The sequence below is a fragment of the Archocentrus centrarchus genome, chromosome 13, assembly GCF_007364275.1.
Source record: "Archocentrus centrarchus isolate MPI-CPG fArcCen1 chromosome 13, fArcCen1, whole genome shotgun sequence".
NCBI lineage: Eukaryota > Metazoa > Chordata > Actinopteri > Cichliformes > Cichlidae > Archocentrus > Archocentrus centrarchus.
This window is the reverse complement of record NC_044358.1, coordinates 38735531-38752928: the sequence shown is the minus strand read 5'-3', so window position 1 is coordinate 38752928 and position 17398 is coordinate 38735531. Positions and strand designations below refer to the sequence as shown.

The following is a 17398-nucleotide window of genomic DNA, read 5'->3' as shown; positions in this document are numbered from 1 at the left end:
CCTTGACAAACTGATGAGTTGGGAATGAAAGATCACTTCCACTTATGACAGAACACAGACAAGGACACCTTGCACATAAATGCACAGGCTGAGTAATCATGTTAAAAAAAGAAAATTATGAAGGCAAATTTCAAATTTCCCTTATTCCTGTGTACATAAGCTTGAAGAAAACCTTAGCTTATTCATTATGACAGTGTTTATAAAGGACTAAGCTGTTAAATGTTTTAGAATGTCAAATATTTTTCCTTTATTTTCAGGGAAATATACTACCTCCATCCATCCTTTAGGTGTGAAATGGTATTATTAATTGGGCAAACAGATTTTATGGGGCTCAGAAAGGATTTAACATTGTGGATATCATCTTAAAAAGAACAGACGGTGCCCCCTCAGTGGGACTGCTATAAGACATAACATCTATAGTGTGTACTTTTTCCAAGCTGGTGAAATGGTGGAGAATTTAGCTTGATGTAATTAAATAGAGTTATATTAGGTTCAAGTACAAAGCGTCTCATGTGTACATGATTGGATAATACTTCCACAGGCTATGAGAATGTGAAACAGGTAGGTTTTTGTATCTAATGTAAGACGTTCTGAATCTAATATTAATCTACTTTTTTAACACCACATAAAAACCTGACATAAGTGTGCATTCAATCATATGGTCACTCTTCTAAGCAGCGTTGGCAACCATTAAACTGAAACTTTCACAGCACTGGCTTACACTGGCTGATCAACCAAAGTCGGTCTGTATGTTATAAAAAAACTAATTGGGTTGGGGTGAAAAGCCTGGCCTTACACTGCGATTCTCGTCATGTGCAGTGACCCTGATTCCTGGTATCGCTAGTCGGAGCCCCACGAGTCTGCCACTTTTTCATCCACCACAAATTTACTTTGTCTGATCATTTGTTTTCCAATTACTTCCCTGTCCCTGCTAGCAGAAAATTGTCAGCTTTGGTTATATGAACCTGATCTTGGGTCTGTAACCAGGGGCAATGTTTGATGCTTGGAACATTTTCATACCCATTAAAAGATGAAGGCAGGGTGAATTATTATCCCGCAGAGGTGATTGGGTTTTGTGGGGGGTTCATTGACGTTGCTGCTTGTAATGGCATAGTGGTACCACAAATACACATTCTCCTCTTCTCTTCTCTTACTAAAGTCAGAGTGCAAAAAGAATGGATAAAGCTAGCAAAAGCTGAAGTTGAATAAGCAGTCGGTTATTTGCAAATCAGCATTGAACTTGCACTTATTAAATCTGCATGCTGCATTCACTTGAGCACATCTGTGTTCAATATTTGACTAAAATTTCAAAGTAAATAAAAAGTTACAGTATTTTTTTCACTGTAACACATTCACAGTAATTGCCAGAAACCTACGCCTTTGGCACCGCAAGGCAATTTGGATGAAAGATGCTGAACTGAACCTAAAGGAGAGGATTACACCCACATAGCAGGGAAATACAATAGATGAGCATAACAATGGCATCAACACTGAATAGGACTTTGAGAGGCACAGCAAAGGACAAAATAGCAGGGATAGAAAGCAACAGAATCAATGTTTGGCTATAACTGTCGCATTAGCTGTGATGAATGAGACTGCCGTCGGAACCTCTGGAAGTCGACACAGGACGTTCCAATGATCAAGCACTGAATAATCAGACACAATGGATTCTGGGAAGAAGAGGCAATTTGCTGCCATGGATCCCGAAGAGCAGCATCAATTCACATTTTGACCTTTAAAAATGCTATTAATGGATGATATCTTCAGTTCATAGCAGGATGAGAAGTTCTTCAGTAGACTATTGTGTGGTGAAATTTTACTGGTGATGCATTTCCTCCACTGAAAGCCTGTAGAATTTATCTGGGGTTGGATTTCACATTAGTCAGTAAGTAGGTTCAAAATGGAGAGGACAGTTAAAACAAAAACATACTCCAGCATTGGTGAACTGTATTGAGCTGCAACATTAGATTTATCACAGTACATGCAGTATATAATACTCCATCAGCTTTCACTGTCACTTTTTGATCAACAGACAGCTAAGGCATTCATAATTTAAAGAAAAGCATGCAAAAATACAAGCCTGACATTCAGACAAGCAATCAAGGAAACCACTGGCAATTTTTCAGAACTCAAATATTGCACAGGTCTATAAAATGATCTTTCAAAAGAAAAAATTCTGTCAACCTGTGTCAAACTGTGCCTTTGAAAACCTAACTAGTGAGACCTGGCATTTTGACGGGCATTTTTTTTTTTTTACCTTGATACACAACTCAATGTTTTTATTGCTCTTATTGTTTTATAGTCCCAAGAGGTTGCAATCAATTCAGAAAAAAAAATTACAGGTTTAAATAAGCCTGAAAAGGGCCAACAATTACTGTACAAAAAGTGTGCAGTTGCTGTATCACAGCCAAGTTTGAAGCTCAGAATAAACGTTTTAACGAGAATGATAGTGCCAAGATTATATGTTGGCTGTGATTTTCTTTTTTAGACAGTATGTAGACAGTAATACGCCATAAAGTCTTCAGGCAGATAAAATATTATGTTACAAATCTTGAAGAGTATAAAAAGACAACAAAAGCTATAGTAAATATCTGAAAGGGTTTTTTCTATTGTATAGTGGTGTCATGGCTTGTGTGTGGCAGGAGCAGGAAGACCCCAAAATGCAGGATTTGGAAGTGATGAACTTAGTGTACTTTTATTGAAATGAAGATAAACAAATAAACTGGGCTGAGCTGAGGCCAGAACTAAACTATAGGATACAAGGGACGGAGAACACACACAACGGGTACATAGACGATGACACGACAAAGAACAGAAGAAAACCGAGGGCTTAAATACACAATAGGTAATCGGAGCAAGAGGGAACAGCGGGGCACGGCAGGTGAAGCAAATGAAACTAATAACACAGGGGAAGCAAAACTCAATAGACAGGAAACAGGAAGTGACTAACCAAGATACACGCAGACTAGACACGGGGGACTGGCACACAGACACGGGACAGAGACGCAGACTAGTCACAACACTAGGAATAAAACTCAATATGAAAACACAGGAGGTCAGGGTCAAGACAAAATGACAAAACAGGCAAGACCATGGAAGCAGGGGAGACAGGGACAAAGGGAACAAGAACATCAAAACAAACTGGGAAATGACAAAACTCAGGGAAAATAAAACTAAGCACAAAACGCTGGGCAGACGGCCCAGGACCATGACAAGTGGTCCGTCCATCCATCCATCCATCCATCCATCCATCCATCCATCCATCCATCCATCCATCCATCCATCCATCCTCTTCCGCTTATCCTGTGGCCAAATCAACAATTTGGCACATTCTTAAAAAGAATGAACGCACTGACCAGCTCAGCAACACCAAAAGGGCTGAAAGATCTACAATCAAGAGACGCCTTCATGAATGGAGACAGAGGGGTTACAACAAGGTGCAAATTTCCCTTCTAAAACACGTGATATAAAGGTATCCAGTAAAGTCCTGAGAGATGGGCTGATGAGTATCCACCTTAAGCTTTCTGATAGACTTGTTAGGAAGAACTATCAAACCAAGCGAAAACAAAAATGGATACGTTTTTCAAAGTCTTGTTGACATATAAGTTCTTATTTCTTGGTAAAATGATAGCAGACTGTTGGTGGATGTTCAGAATTAAATCTATGACCATAATAACCCCAGTTTTTCTAGCTTGGTTTAGCATTCTGGGATCGGTGTCATGTAATTGTACCAAGATGATCTATGTTGAGATAGTTAGTCAATTTTTAAACCAAAAAATTAAAATTAGTTGAGAAAATTGTGTTTGGGTCTGACGGTTAGCAGATATAATTTTCCATGCCTAGAGAAAACATTCAGAATTCCAGTTAAAATAAGTGGGAGCAGCTGAACATGACTACAGTATGTATTTAAGCTTAAACCTTTTTGTCAGCCCTCTCAGTGAGAAAAAGTTTATGATTTTACACAATTGGTTCTTCTTTAATCTCATGAGCCAAAAGCCCGATACCCACAGGACAACTTCTGAAATAGATTTAAGGGGGAAAAATATAACTTTTTCCTCACTCTCCTGATCATCTTTGACTCTCATCTTTCCAGCTGTCCCAATTAAGGAGTCCCAACTTCATATTCTTTGAAGTGTAAAACTGTTTAAGACTTTTAAGTGCACTTAAGATTCAGCTGAACTAAAAGAAGGTATTCTGTTTCTGTGGCAGGCATTTCTAAAATACAGTTTTCTTTTAAATCCTCTCAACATGTTCCTTTATTTTCCATACAGACACCTTAAAACATCTTAACAATGAGTGGCTACATTTGTGTATGCTGCTTGTGAACTCTTGGACAAAGCTTTATGTAAGTCTTCAGATATTTAAAATATACTTTAAAGTGTGTAATGCACTGACAGTGGCAGTTTGTGCCTGTGCTCACATTCTTCCAGCACTAAGCAGGTGTTTGAAGCTTACCTTGTACAATGAGGTAGACCTGTGAGGTCTTGGGCTGCTGCTTAGTCTGTATGGAGCAGGTGTATGAGCCCTCGTCATACACATCCACCTAACATGTTAAAACACAATGTTATTTATTAGTGTAAAAGAACATTTAATTACTTACGACAATGTTACTGGCAGAATGTGTAATATTTTAAATAGATAATATGCATTATATTAACATTTTTCCTTATAGGCATCATTTTTTCCATTTTTACAATTCTATGACTAGTACATGCCCATACAGACTTGTTTCATTTGTCTGAGCTGCTGGCAAACTGACATCCATCCATCCATCCATCCATCCAACCATCCATCCATCCATCCATCCATTCCAGCCAGCCAGCCAGCCAGCAACCATCATGCGATGTTGTTGATGTTATATAAATAAATAGATAAATATGGGAGTCGTCATATGTTTACATACTCCAAAATGTTTTTACATCTGTGACTGATTAAGGGACCATTTCAACTGTCCATTGTCTAAAAAACTGCTACATTCATTGCCAGACACTGTCCATCCCCATTAATTGTACAATAAAAACTTGGTATGCAAGATTTGCTCAATCAAATATACACCAATATAGTAAAATTCATAACTTTTATTATGGTTGCATACTGTATTTACAGGGATCACGGTTTACCTGTGCAGCATACGTCAGTACCATGCACCTAACAAAAGTGCATATAATGACATGCTGGGAAAAAAGTGATTTTGTTGGCTGGACTAATCACATGACTGGAATTCCACTGCTTTAAGTACATTTCTACAGTTATTTATTTGACATTAAACATCTGCTACAGTCCCTAAATACAGTTATCTCGATGTCATAAGTTCATGTGTCAAATGATGTGATGTAATATTTATCCAGTGATCATCACAACTTGGAGATATCAATAATGAGTACATAAAATATTTGCTAAATTAGATGTTATTGTTGTGAAAATAAAATGATGTGATGCTTGATAAGGTGTTACATGTGCAGAAATGCTATCGATGGGTAATTTTGTACCCATTCACAACTGAATGAATGAGAATTCATGACCTATGATTGGTATTTTTTTGTTGTATTTTGCTGTTCAGGACAATGCTTGAATTCCTTCTCCCTGATCACACTAATAAAACTGTGGAGCGGTCTGGATGTCTGACTAATCCGCACTCCAGATTCCCTCAGTCTCATCCGCACTTAGATCAGGGATTGCCCCTGATACAAATATGGATGGGACTGAGGGATAGAGAGATTTTGCATGTGGTGACTGTTCTTGTTGTGTTTTATTATTTCCCTTAAAAAAAAAAGCTCTGTCATTTCACTTTAAACTGAAACACTTTTTACTTGGAATTTTACTTTGACAGAATTAGCTACTGTCACCCAAAAAGACTTCATTTGTGAAATCCCAAGAAGAAAACCAAACTCTTAATGTATTTTTAATAGACATCAACCACTATTACAATTTTCTCATCAGACTGAAAAACAGAAAAGCAATAAAGACCCAAGAGATATTTGATACACACAAAACTATCAACTAATTTAAAAATCTGTGCATTCCATTGATTGATTTAAATTTTCATTTATTATAATTTTTTTATATATATTTTTGTTCTCAGTGTAAGTAGAAAAAGTTCCTGCACAATCCCCTCACTGAATGTTTTTCTTCCTCTCAAGCATTATTTTGGTTTTGTCATCGCAAACTCCCAGGCACTTTGTTTCTACATGTTCGTACTTTAAATCTGTTTATATGGAATTACTGTGACTCATATATTACATTTCTGTGACTATTACATTGTAATGTTGTCAGGTGACTGCAAACTTGAAGATGTTAAGCGACAGAAGAAGTGAAATTCTTCCTGGAAAGGTATATCAACTTTAATATAGTTTAATTTTTTATCCCCCTCAGATTGTAAAACTGTCAGGAGATTTATGGCCACACTGCCAGTCACCCCCCATTCATTTCCCCATAAAGTGGCAGAACGACTCTGTCTAATGCAAACTGCTTTACATACAGTACCAGGAATGTGAAACAGCAAATATGTGTGGAAAGAAATGTAATGGAGCCCAAGTTATGTTTTCTATTAACATAATGAGGAAATGTTGTGAATTAATGGACTTGGCAAATTCCAAAATGTTCACACTGAATATCTCAACAAAATGTTTTCTCCTGCTATGATGCAGTCTCGCCATAAAATGTCTGCTTTCGATGAGTCAATTGTGTTTCGTGGTTATCTTCGTGCACAACACTGTTGTCTTGGTGAAGCAACTTGTAGAACAGGGCAGGATGTGTTTACCTAATTATCATTCGAACAACTTTGCTTTTGTTGCCTAAAGCCAACCACACATGGGTCTCAGAATGCAAATGCTGGTCATTTATGTGAAGTCCTGCACTTTGTATGACCCCCTGCAATAAGTTACTGGAATAAGTTGATTTTTAATGCTTATCCCCGTTACTCTGTTTCCCACTGTCTTCATTTTATGCTAAAATAAGATGGATTCTGGCTCCAGCTTCATATTTAGCCGGTAAACAACTTTCCTGATATGTCAAACTAGTACCTAAGTATTAATTTATGCAAGAAGACTGTTTTTTTTTGGGGGGGTTGTGAAAACACCCCTGTCTTCCCATCCTGTCGCTGCTGAAAGCACGCCGACAGTGATAAATCAAAAATTAAGACTGCAGTAGAAAAAAAGTCCCTCTGACTGAACCTGCTGCATAAATAAATGAATAAATGAAGAGATTAATATTTAACAACACGCAATCCTAAAAAAAAGAATAAATTTAAGTCAAAGTGTGTGTTTAATAAGGTCATATTTCATGATTTTTGGAATAACATGCCTGAAACTAAAAAAAAAAAAAAATGCACCTAAATTAAAACATCATCTGAACTCAGTTCTGGATAAATTTGTTTTGGAGAATAACTCAGTCTAGCTTTTGACTCTTTATTGTCAACATTACCTTTTGTATGCGTAGGCTGTACTCCAGCTGTCCTTTAGTGACCAGATCTACTCTGGGGTCCAGGGACCACTTGTCCTGACCGGCAAAGATGATGTTGGATCGATTGAGCCAAGCCACCTTGGACACTTTGTCATCAACGTAACACCTACGGGCACAATAAGAGCAGGTGAGGAGAGGAGCAGGGAACATAAATGAAAGGCTTGGTTCTTCATTATAGAGAATTCAGTGAAAAAGGGTGTGGAGAAAATAAATGGACACAACTTTTTTTTTTTTCTATTTCGAGATATGTAATCCTATTAGGCAAAATGAAGTGTGGAGTTTTGTAGATAGCAAAAATTCTAAAAACAAATCAGGGCAATTATGCAATCCCACAGAGTAGGCGGGGTGTGTGAAAGTCAAAGGTGCTTTGAGTAAGGGTTTATGCAAACAATTGTGCTGAAATAATTGACCAAGCTGCTTATGATTTAATACAATTCAGCAGTGCTACGTTTGATACTGTCGATTAACAAAGGCTGCTAAACTGATCAGACACCTAAGGCCTCCACTCATTCCAAGGTCTTGGAATAGAAACCAAAGTGAAGGACCATTTTTTATGTTCTCCTCCCATGCATTCTCTTGCATTGTCTCCCTAACCCTTCTCCTTCTTTATTTCCCTCCCTCTCTGATGAATACATCTCCTTTAAGGGTGTGCCTATTCCTTTGGATGAGAAAGGACACTGGTATCCTCTTGTTTACTTCTTGTTGCATGCTGTCAGAGCATTACACCAAGTAAGCTCGAGCTAAGACATCTTGCACGGGAGAGAAGGGAGCTGAGCATCTTCCTAATGAATAAATGTAAATGTGAGAAGACGTCTGAATCAATGAGAATGGATATCAGCTGTAATGCAAGCTGACAATGAACGCGCCTTACATGCAAATTCCGGCAATTCCCCGAGCCTTGGCTGTGCACACCACTTTAGATTGTGTTGAGCTACAAGAGAGTAGCTTAGTGAAGCAGTGGAGTGAGGCTGTCTTTCGTGGGTGACCCTGGGTGAAGTACAAAACAGTTGGTGCAGTCACCCTAGTCTGTTTCACAGTGGGAGCTGGATGTCAGATTTGTTGAAGGTTTGTACTTGCAGCTTTAATCCCTACTGATGTTCCTTCCCTTTGTGCGGGACCAAGATAACTCACTATATTTACAGCCTGGCTTTGACATCTATCTTCCAATTCCGTCACTCTAAAGTGTTTCTCCAGTTTTGTTTCAAGAGTTTTTCAGGGTTCTGATTAAAAGGAGCAATTCAAAAGCACGCTAAACTAATTCGGATGCATTTTTTATAATCCCAGAAAGTTACATGAACTGCCCCTTTCTAAAACTAGCTGTAAGCCAGAGGGGACATCTGGTGCAGCACAGCTTGACTCATATTCAAATCCATATAATATATATCATTTGGGTTTAAGCATTAATCTCTCAAAAGCATCCATGAATGATGTGGCACTGTGGAGCTGGGTTCATGCAGCTTTATATTCATATCTACCCCTCAGTGCTTTCAAAGAAGCAAAAAACAATAAAAATGCATAAAACTGGCACAAAAAAAACAAAAAACAAAACATTTCACTGAACTTTGCTGCTGTACTGTAGCTACAATGTAGCACCTGAAGTTTTAGATGATCTGAGCTTTGTGACATGATGTATTATCCTGCTGGAAGAAGCCATCAGAAGATGGGTACACTGTGGTCACAAGGGGATGAACATCGCAGCGTTACTCAGGTAGTTGATGGTACTAAGGGGCACAAAATGTGCCAAGAAAATATCCCCTGCACCATCACGCCACCACCAGCCCGAGCTCTTGATACAAGGCAGGATGGATCCATGCTTTCATGCTGCAAGATTCAGACTCTACCGTTTGAATCTTGCAGCAGAAATTGAGACCCACCTTTTTCCAATCTGCTATTGCCCAATTTTGGTGAGGACTTGAGAATTACAGCCTCAGTGTCCTGTTCTTGGCTGGCAGGAGTGGCAGTGGTATGATCTTCTCCTTCAAAGTTCGATGTTTTGTGCATTCTGAGATGCTCTTCTGCATACTTTGGTTGCAACGAGTGGTTATTTGAGATACCGTTGCTTTATATCAGCTCAAAGCAATCTGGCCATTGTCAGACCTCTACCATCTAGGTATGAAATTCCATGGTTTGGTTCATACTGCTGTACAGAAACCACGGATCAGTGAATTTTGGTTTGGTTCATTTGCATATATGAAATAGTTATTTCTGGATCAAATGATGATTTATGTGACTAAAACAAACAAATTACTTAGAATTTCTTTATTCCTTGCAAACAATAACAAAAAAAATCTTTCAATGGGCATAAAAGCCACATTTGACTAGAAAACAAATGAAAATTGCTTAAAAAAAATAACTGATGATCAGTTGATTAGTGTCTGCTACATATCACCTGAGAGGCCTGTTTTTGTTTCACTACTAAAACACAATGCAGCACAACATTCCTCAGGAAAATAAAGTTGACAAAGTAATCCTCCTCTGATGAGATTCACGGGAACAAAAAATCAGTATCTACATATAAAACACAGACAGAATTCGAATTTATCTACATTTTTATTTTCGGTATATTTCGTGTGGTCCATTCCAAACCGTGGCTTCTGAACCGCTACACCTCTACTGGCATCAAAAACACATTTTTCACCCTGAGACCTGCCGCTCAGTGAATATTTTCGCTTTTTTGGACCAGTCCGTCTGGCACCAACAACCAGTTCAAAGCCACTAAAAACACTTTTCTTCCCCAATCTCATGCTCAGTTTGAACTTTAGCAGGTCATCTTGACTATGTCTCCATATCTAAATGCACTGAGCGGCTGATTAGTTGAAAAGGTGTATCTAATAGTCTGGGGACTGACTTTTTAAATTTGATCTCGCTATCATGTCTGTGGTGTTTGTGCCTTTTGATGCATTTTCAATGCAATTATCTGACAAAAATATTTGGGATTGTGGTTAATTACACTAATATCCCATCCAGAAACTATGTGCTCCAGTGAAATTCTAGTACAGTATTTATGCTCCACAGACACAACTTGCCAAACAAGCTTGATAGCTGTAACTTTCTCGTCCAAAGATTGTCACACGGTCACAAACATGGTATCAGTCCCCGATCCAGTGGATAATGTCCACTGGTTGCTACATCCACCATATCTACTTTATGTCGGCTTTCATTTTGTACACAGTGTTCACCAGTCATTCAGGAACTAGTCCAGCTGAGGGTATTCCATCAAGCAGGGTTTAGCCAGGTAATGCCTTAAACAAAAACTCTGAAGATTTGTTACTGAATTACAGTAATCAATACTTTTGTCTAATTGACATTTGGACCAATTCAGATTCAATGATTTCAAACTATTGCCAAAAATCCACCATTTACTTTTGAGGCCCTAAATCAGCTGCATTAGTTAAACACACAAAAAGGAACTGAAATGTATAAATTATTAAGCAGCTACACATGTTACATTATCAGCAAGCTTCTGCGCAGGCAAATTAAAGTAATAGTGTAATTATATGTAGTTCACAACTCCCCAACACTGATAGTCAAAACATTCTAGTGCTGTTTTTGAACTGCACACCCTGTTGTTCTAGGTGCTAATTCTCTACATCCCCTCCACATTAGTGTAACCTATAGACACACACTGACAAATTGCTTTCAGGTGCTTGCAGTGAAGCAATAAAGTGCCCTGGCTGACTGAAAGCTTGCAGTGTTTTTCCTTGTACTGAGCTTGTTTCCTCTCCGTCCTCCTTACTATTTGTCTCCTACTGTAAAGTAACCATGAAAAGCTGGAAAAACAAGAAGCTGAAAATGGGAACCACATGAAAGGACAATTTCCCTTAATTTCCTAGATTACATTAAACTGTAGCCTGTCACTGAACCTGAACCGCAGTGTTCTGAGCACTATATAAGAAAGCTTCCTTACTGGATGCAGTTGTTAGAAACACAAGTCACGGACTGCCAAATTGTTATTCGGCTAATTAAAAAAAAAAAAAAAATCCCCTAAACAAAACAAAAACCCACCATGTAATTATGATCTAAATGTTAAATAATTGGTGGTTTTGAGATAAGATTAGATATGCACAGTACAGGTAGGGGCAGGTGTTGTAACAAAATTCAGCATCATAGAAAAGAAATTGAACTTTCTTAAAATCACAGCAGTGACAATGACAGAAACAGCTTTGCAGATTATATAAATAAAAACACATGTAACAGTGGTGATAATTAAGAATGCATACTTTAATTTAATAGACTGTCTCTCCTGTGTATTATTCAGTTGTATAAATATTAAATGTTAAATTGTGCACACAGAGGCAGTATTATGTGATGCTGTGCATGAAGTGTTTTGTGTTGTTAAACATTAAATTGGAAAAGTTTATTTTACTATTTTTTTGTCAGAAATAATTATGGCTGTTTGCACTTAACAGTGAATACCTTGAAATATACTGCACTTCTACAATCTCTTGAAAATAAATACTAAATACAGAATAATAAAAATATAAATAAAACATAAAAAAGAAACATAAAAGGTTGGGACTTTTTCCCTCCTCCTCGGTATTTGTGGTCTTGTTTTTGTCGGGCGTGAACATATTTGTCTCTCTAGCTTTTCCACTTTATTCGTTTCTGAAGTCCACTCTGATAGTTTCAGCAACATCCCTCCAGGAATTTGCTGACATTTGTGAGTCCTTATATTGAGGCTATGATTATTATTCCTTATATTGAGACGATGTTATTCTCTAACTGATAAATAAAAAAAAAAAAAAAAACAGCACCATAAAAGTAGCTGGAAATGCATGGGAGTAATCAATGGTGTGGAAAAGTCCAGAATTGTTGAGGGCTGCGCCGACCAGACCTGGAGTTATATTTATGGGGAGGTGCACGTCAGGTCCCGCTCGGTAATTAAAGGTAATTGACGTTACCTTGTAGAACCCGCGAGGACTCAAAGCTGAAGCATAAATCAGGACTAAGAGTATACTCGCAGAGCTTAACGTGACAAAATAATTTTAATAGTAATGGTTTTTTGTCAGTTCTACTGTTTGCGTGGATCGTTTGTAGTCGAAATTGCAATTTGATTAATTAATTAAGCCCTATAAATAATATTAAACATTATTTGCTGAGATTCACCCTTTCCCACAGAGCATTAAATTAATTAATTAGTTCATGAATTAGGTTTCAGGTCTCACAAAATGAGTTCAGCCCCCTACCACTGAGTGGCGTGTTACTAAATTAACATCAAAATAGATAGATAATAATTATGATTATAATCCTCTCACACATGCTAAATGTAGCAAATGTCTAATTTGTTAATTTACACAACGGTGTATGATCAAATTTACATAATGGTATTTGATCAATTGCAGAATGATCTGAAGACTTCAGCTGAAGGCCTGAAGAGCAAGTAAGTTCTTCTTCAACCTACATTACCTTTACTTGATTTCTAAGCTATAAATAATAAAGTGATGTGCTGAAAAGATAACAAAGAAAACATGTAAGTTAAACTTGAGGTCAAATTCAAACATTATGTAATATTATTATAAGGTACTATATAACATTTATACATATTCTAAGTATTATATAATGTCATGTACTAAAAATACAAATATGTATTTTTCAAAAGAAACTGAAGACAACTTATGACGACCTTTAAATGTTATATTTGCTGAAAATCCAAAGACTGACTTTAATACTTATGACTCTATATAATTCATAATTAGCGCTTTACCTGAGATCTCAAAGATCCGTCTCCATCCCTATCAGCCTGCTCTACTTCTTGAGCCTGCTGCAGTTTTCCTCCTACGCATTCATCTATTAATGGTGACATTTTTGGAAGGAGTTTTCAGAGTGAAATTCAACTCAGTGTCATGTATCCACCTATTTTATGTTTACTCTTGCAAACAACCTGACCCCTCTGTGACATCAGCATTTACACAGACTCATAGTGGTGTCATTGGCTGGACTGGACTCTTCATCCCTGCAATAAAAATGATGTCCCAGCTAGAGCTCCAGTTTCACCCCAAACATGCAGAACATGTCTAGTGGCATACCTGTTTTAGTCTTACATCTAGGACGGCAGCAGCCATTACTTGTCTTATGAAGGCACTGAAGTGTCACATAAACCTTGCTGTACAAAAGTTTGGAGAACATCAACATCAAGAGGCATTTCCAGGTAATGTCATCACAGACAATGAATTCCTCATTTACTGGCTTTCTACTGCCGTTATTGATTTGTGCCTAGCTCTGATATTAAACAAGACAAAGAGTATTTATGTTACCGTGTCTGAGAGGTAATTGAATTTGCACTGGTTAGCCACAAAATTAAAGCCACTGACACTTAAAATCAATGGCGTCAGTCATCTTGGTACTATTTTAGGAAGTACCGTATTCCTGTAAATGAATGAGAACTCAGCAACATTAATGTAATTGTTATCAATAATAGTTTCAGTTATTTTAGTAGATGCCAACATGTTAGCCAGCCTAGGATGTGCATCTGATTAACCACATCATTGTAAACTTTAACATTTTTAGACCCTCCACAAGAGAATGGACATTTTGCCCCAATCTTTACTAGTTCAATTAAAGATTAGAGAGAGAAAAATGAGAACTCACTGTGGTGCATTAATGCAACCAGCAGCTACTGGCAATACTTAGCAGACATTTTCTTTGAATTTATATTTATTGGCTCTAGCATGACATATGTTTTAGCAGTGATTGGATCCTCTAGTGCTTTATAAATGGTCTACAAATTTTAACTGAGAATCTTTGATTTCATTACTTAATAAACAAAAAAACTTCATTTTGGTAAACTCCAGCAGCACTATGGTGATAAGTTAGTACTAAGGAAGAAATCTCAGCTTCCCACAATAAAAATAAGCTACATGTGATACCTGCAAGTTAGCTAATCAATAACTTAATTATGCCCTCTGCTTAAGTGAGGAAAACAAGTTTTAAATCACAGCATGACTGAAGGACACTTTGGTTTCTCTAAAGTGAGCTCTTGGATTACTAACGGTGACAGGGACCATTAATCACCCAAATCTGTATTTTGGGTGATTACCTCCTTTATGTTAGCAGCCACCATATGCTGCTCCATATGTGTCAAAGAAATACAGTAGGTGACTAAATGCATTACACATGGTGGAGTAAATACCTCAATGCTCAGACTTTAATCAGGGTCATATTCTGCCAATCTGGTCATTCTCATCTTCCACTGCTGTCTCTTTTTCGTTCTCACCTCTTTGCAATGCAACCCTTCTTCTTTGCTGCTCTTTGCTGTTCTCTGGAACTTTTCAAGCTTCCAGAGTGTCCTTTGCTGCAAGGTGTAGAGCATGCTCAGTAGTAGCTATTTTCTGTTCTCACTAATGAGTGGCTGCCAGGAAAGCGGAGAACTTTTTATCGCTTGTCAGTGCAGATGTCCGCCTGTAGCTTTCGCCTCTTTCTAGGAGGAAAGCTGTCAAGGTTTTGTGCGAGGCCAGGTTTGTCTCAACTCCACTGGACCAGAATAGAAGATCACAACTGTCTTTGGTTGGTCTGATCAGATCCATTCAGCATGATGCTTGCAGGGAACTTGATTTAATTGGAATAGCTAGCCATGGTTGAACAATTTGTGATGAAACTATCCCATTAACTGCTGCAGTCCTCACAATTACCTCTGTTGTATAATTTATATAGTTTGACTTTGGTTGGTGAATATCTGGCAAAAAAAAACAAACAAAAAAAAAAAAAAACCTTTTAATCACAACAGCACCTTCACGTCTGTAGTCCACTAAAAAATTCTGTCCACATCCATGATCCTGCAGGATACATAGCCTCTGTTAACAGAAATAAATGCTAGCAAATATTTGAGGATTTTTGTGAACACTAGGCTTTGTTATATTTACCCTTTTTTTTTTTTTTTTTTTTTTAAAGTGGGTTTTATAAAGTGCAGTTGTTTATCAGTCTCTTCAGAGACTGGGGTTTGGCCTATCCAGGGCCTGCATGTCACGGATGCCTAGGCTGCTGTCCTGTGCTGTTTTACCCCGGGCTTTGTTGATGGATGCTCTGCTGTGCAATATTATACGCCTTTTCTGTCCCACTGTGCTGTGCCAATATGGAGTTGCCAATAGACTATGGCTGACGGTGGACTGTGTGGGCTGACAGATGCTTGGGCCAGAGCTGCTGAGCTGGGCTTGTGTTGACAGGAGGGCTGGGCTGGATGGATCCCTGCTCCAGGGCTAGCCGTGGGGGAGGACCAAAGAGCAGGCTGGAGCCAGGGAGTGAAACTGTAATGAGAGGAACGATGTGCCAAGACTGACAGAACAGCCACACCACCCGCTATCCCCATCAATACCCTGTTCTCCTCGTCTCACCTCGTCTTTTCTCTCCCTTTTTTCCTCTCTGACACTTCTCACCTCTTTACAAAACACCCTTTCCCCTCACTTCCTCTTTGTAATCTTCCTGTCCTGTGCTGCCCTCCACCCTTTTCAACCTTCTGCCTCCAACTCATTCTCTCTCTCTCTCACCTTTTTTTCCCTTTTATCCTCGTATTGACTGGACAGGCTGTGTCATAGGGGTATGGTAGCGCGCATGCACACATTTGCACAGATTTCTGAGTGAATTGCAACAATATCCTACCTGCCATTTAAGGAGAATCTCAAATATTTCCTCTGAAATGGTCAACCAGCTTGTTTCAGCAACTGATAAAGTGTAAAATTGAGAGTGGTACACCAGCTGTGTCTGTGTACGTGTGGCAGGAGGCAGGCAGAGGGACAGAAACTGATAGATCAGGCAAGGGACTAGAGAGCAGAAATGGAAAGGATGCACCAGAGAATAAAAATACTCAAAAAAACCAAAACAAAACAAAAAAATAAAAGGTGCGAGGTGAGAGTAAAGCCAAAGCTGGATATCAAATCAAACCAGGGTCTCCTTTATAGCCCTCAAGCAGTTTCTAGCTCTGCATAGTTTCTGAGGAGCAGGTTAAAAGTAGTTCAGGTACGGTCTAAGTTTATCCCCTAGGACCAGGCTTAGCAGAACAAAGAATTCATTAAAATACCTGCTACAATCCTGTCCTGCTGTAGATTTCACCTTGCACTATGTTTTTAGATTGATATAAAGAAACTACCACTGACAAGCCCAATTAACACTTCTCCAAGAAATAAATAATTAATGATAGGTGTTGCTTTACAGACTTACAGAAACAGACAAATAATAATTAAAAAAAAAAAAACTGTTCAAGGTGAGCGTTTTCTACCTGTGCATGTCACCGTCGATGTTGTGTGTTAATCGACAATCAGCAGGTGAAATCTTCTCCTTGCCTTTGCAAACTGGTGTTGACATCAGCTGCAAACAGGTCACGTGAATTTGAAAAGGCAGGAGCAAAGTGTTTGAAGCTCGTTTGCAAAATTTAATGAAGCATTTAACGCGAGGAATGATGAAGGTGATGTGTTGAGGGTAATAAACTGTCTCCTTTTATTAATAGTGATTTCAAACAAAGCTGTGATCAACAGGAAGTGCCCCCCCCCCCCCCCCACTCTCCTGTGATAGGCCTTCCTTGAAAAAGCTATCTGTTGATGTGTCTACGAACTATGCGCACAGTGAAAGAATGGAGAGAGCTACAAGCAGTAATTTTTTTTCCCTTTTTAACTTCTCGATATCATAGAGCCAGTTTGTAGGGAACCCCCCCCTAGTGATGTAAGTGCATGGGAATAGACTTTGGATAATTTCTGTTGCTTTTTTTTTTCCCTCTCTGCTTCAAAGCCCCCAGATAGCCACAAAGCCTCATATAATTTTCATGAAGCCCCTCCATGTTGGTAGGCATGCATCAGTGCTTAGAGCAAGCCATTAATCAGGGCAGAAATGATTGTTTTGAGACTGGGCCTGGCGACCTAACGGGGGGAAATTATTAATCAAAAACGGTTACAAACAAATCAGGACGGGCAGGTCGACTTGATTCAAATTCGCTTGGCACAGGTGTGATTTC

At 38.4% G+C, this 17398-nt stretch overlaps 1 protein-coding gene across 3 annotated transcripts in view; it reads right to left on the bottom strand.

The window, feature by feature from the left end:
- Positions 1-17398, bottom strand: part of lsamp (limbic system associated membrane protein) — a 1252509-nt gene that overhangs the window by 59254 nt on the left and 1175857 nt on the right. For all 3 annotated transcript variants that reach the window (XM_030743581.1, XM_030743582.1, XM_030743580.1), the window contains 2 exons: positions 7423-7567; positions 4456-4543 (listed from right to left, as the gene is read on the bottom strand). In XM_030743581.1, the coding sequence (XP_030599441.1) occupies positions 4456-4543; positions 7423-7567 (233 nt within the window). The remainder of the gene's footprint in view (positions 1-4455; positions 4544-7422; positions 7568-17398) is intronic.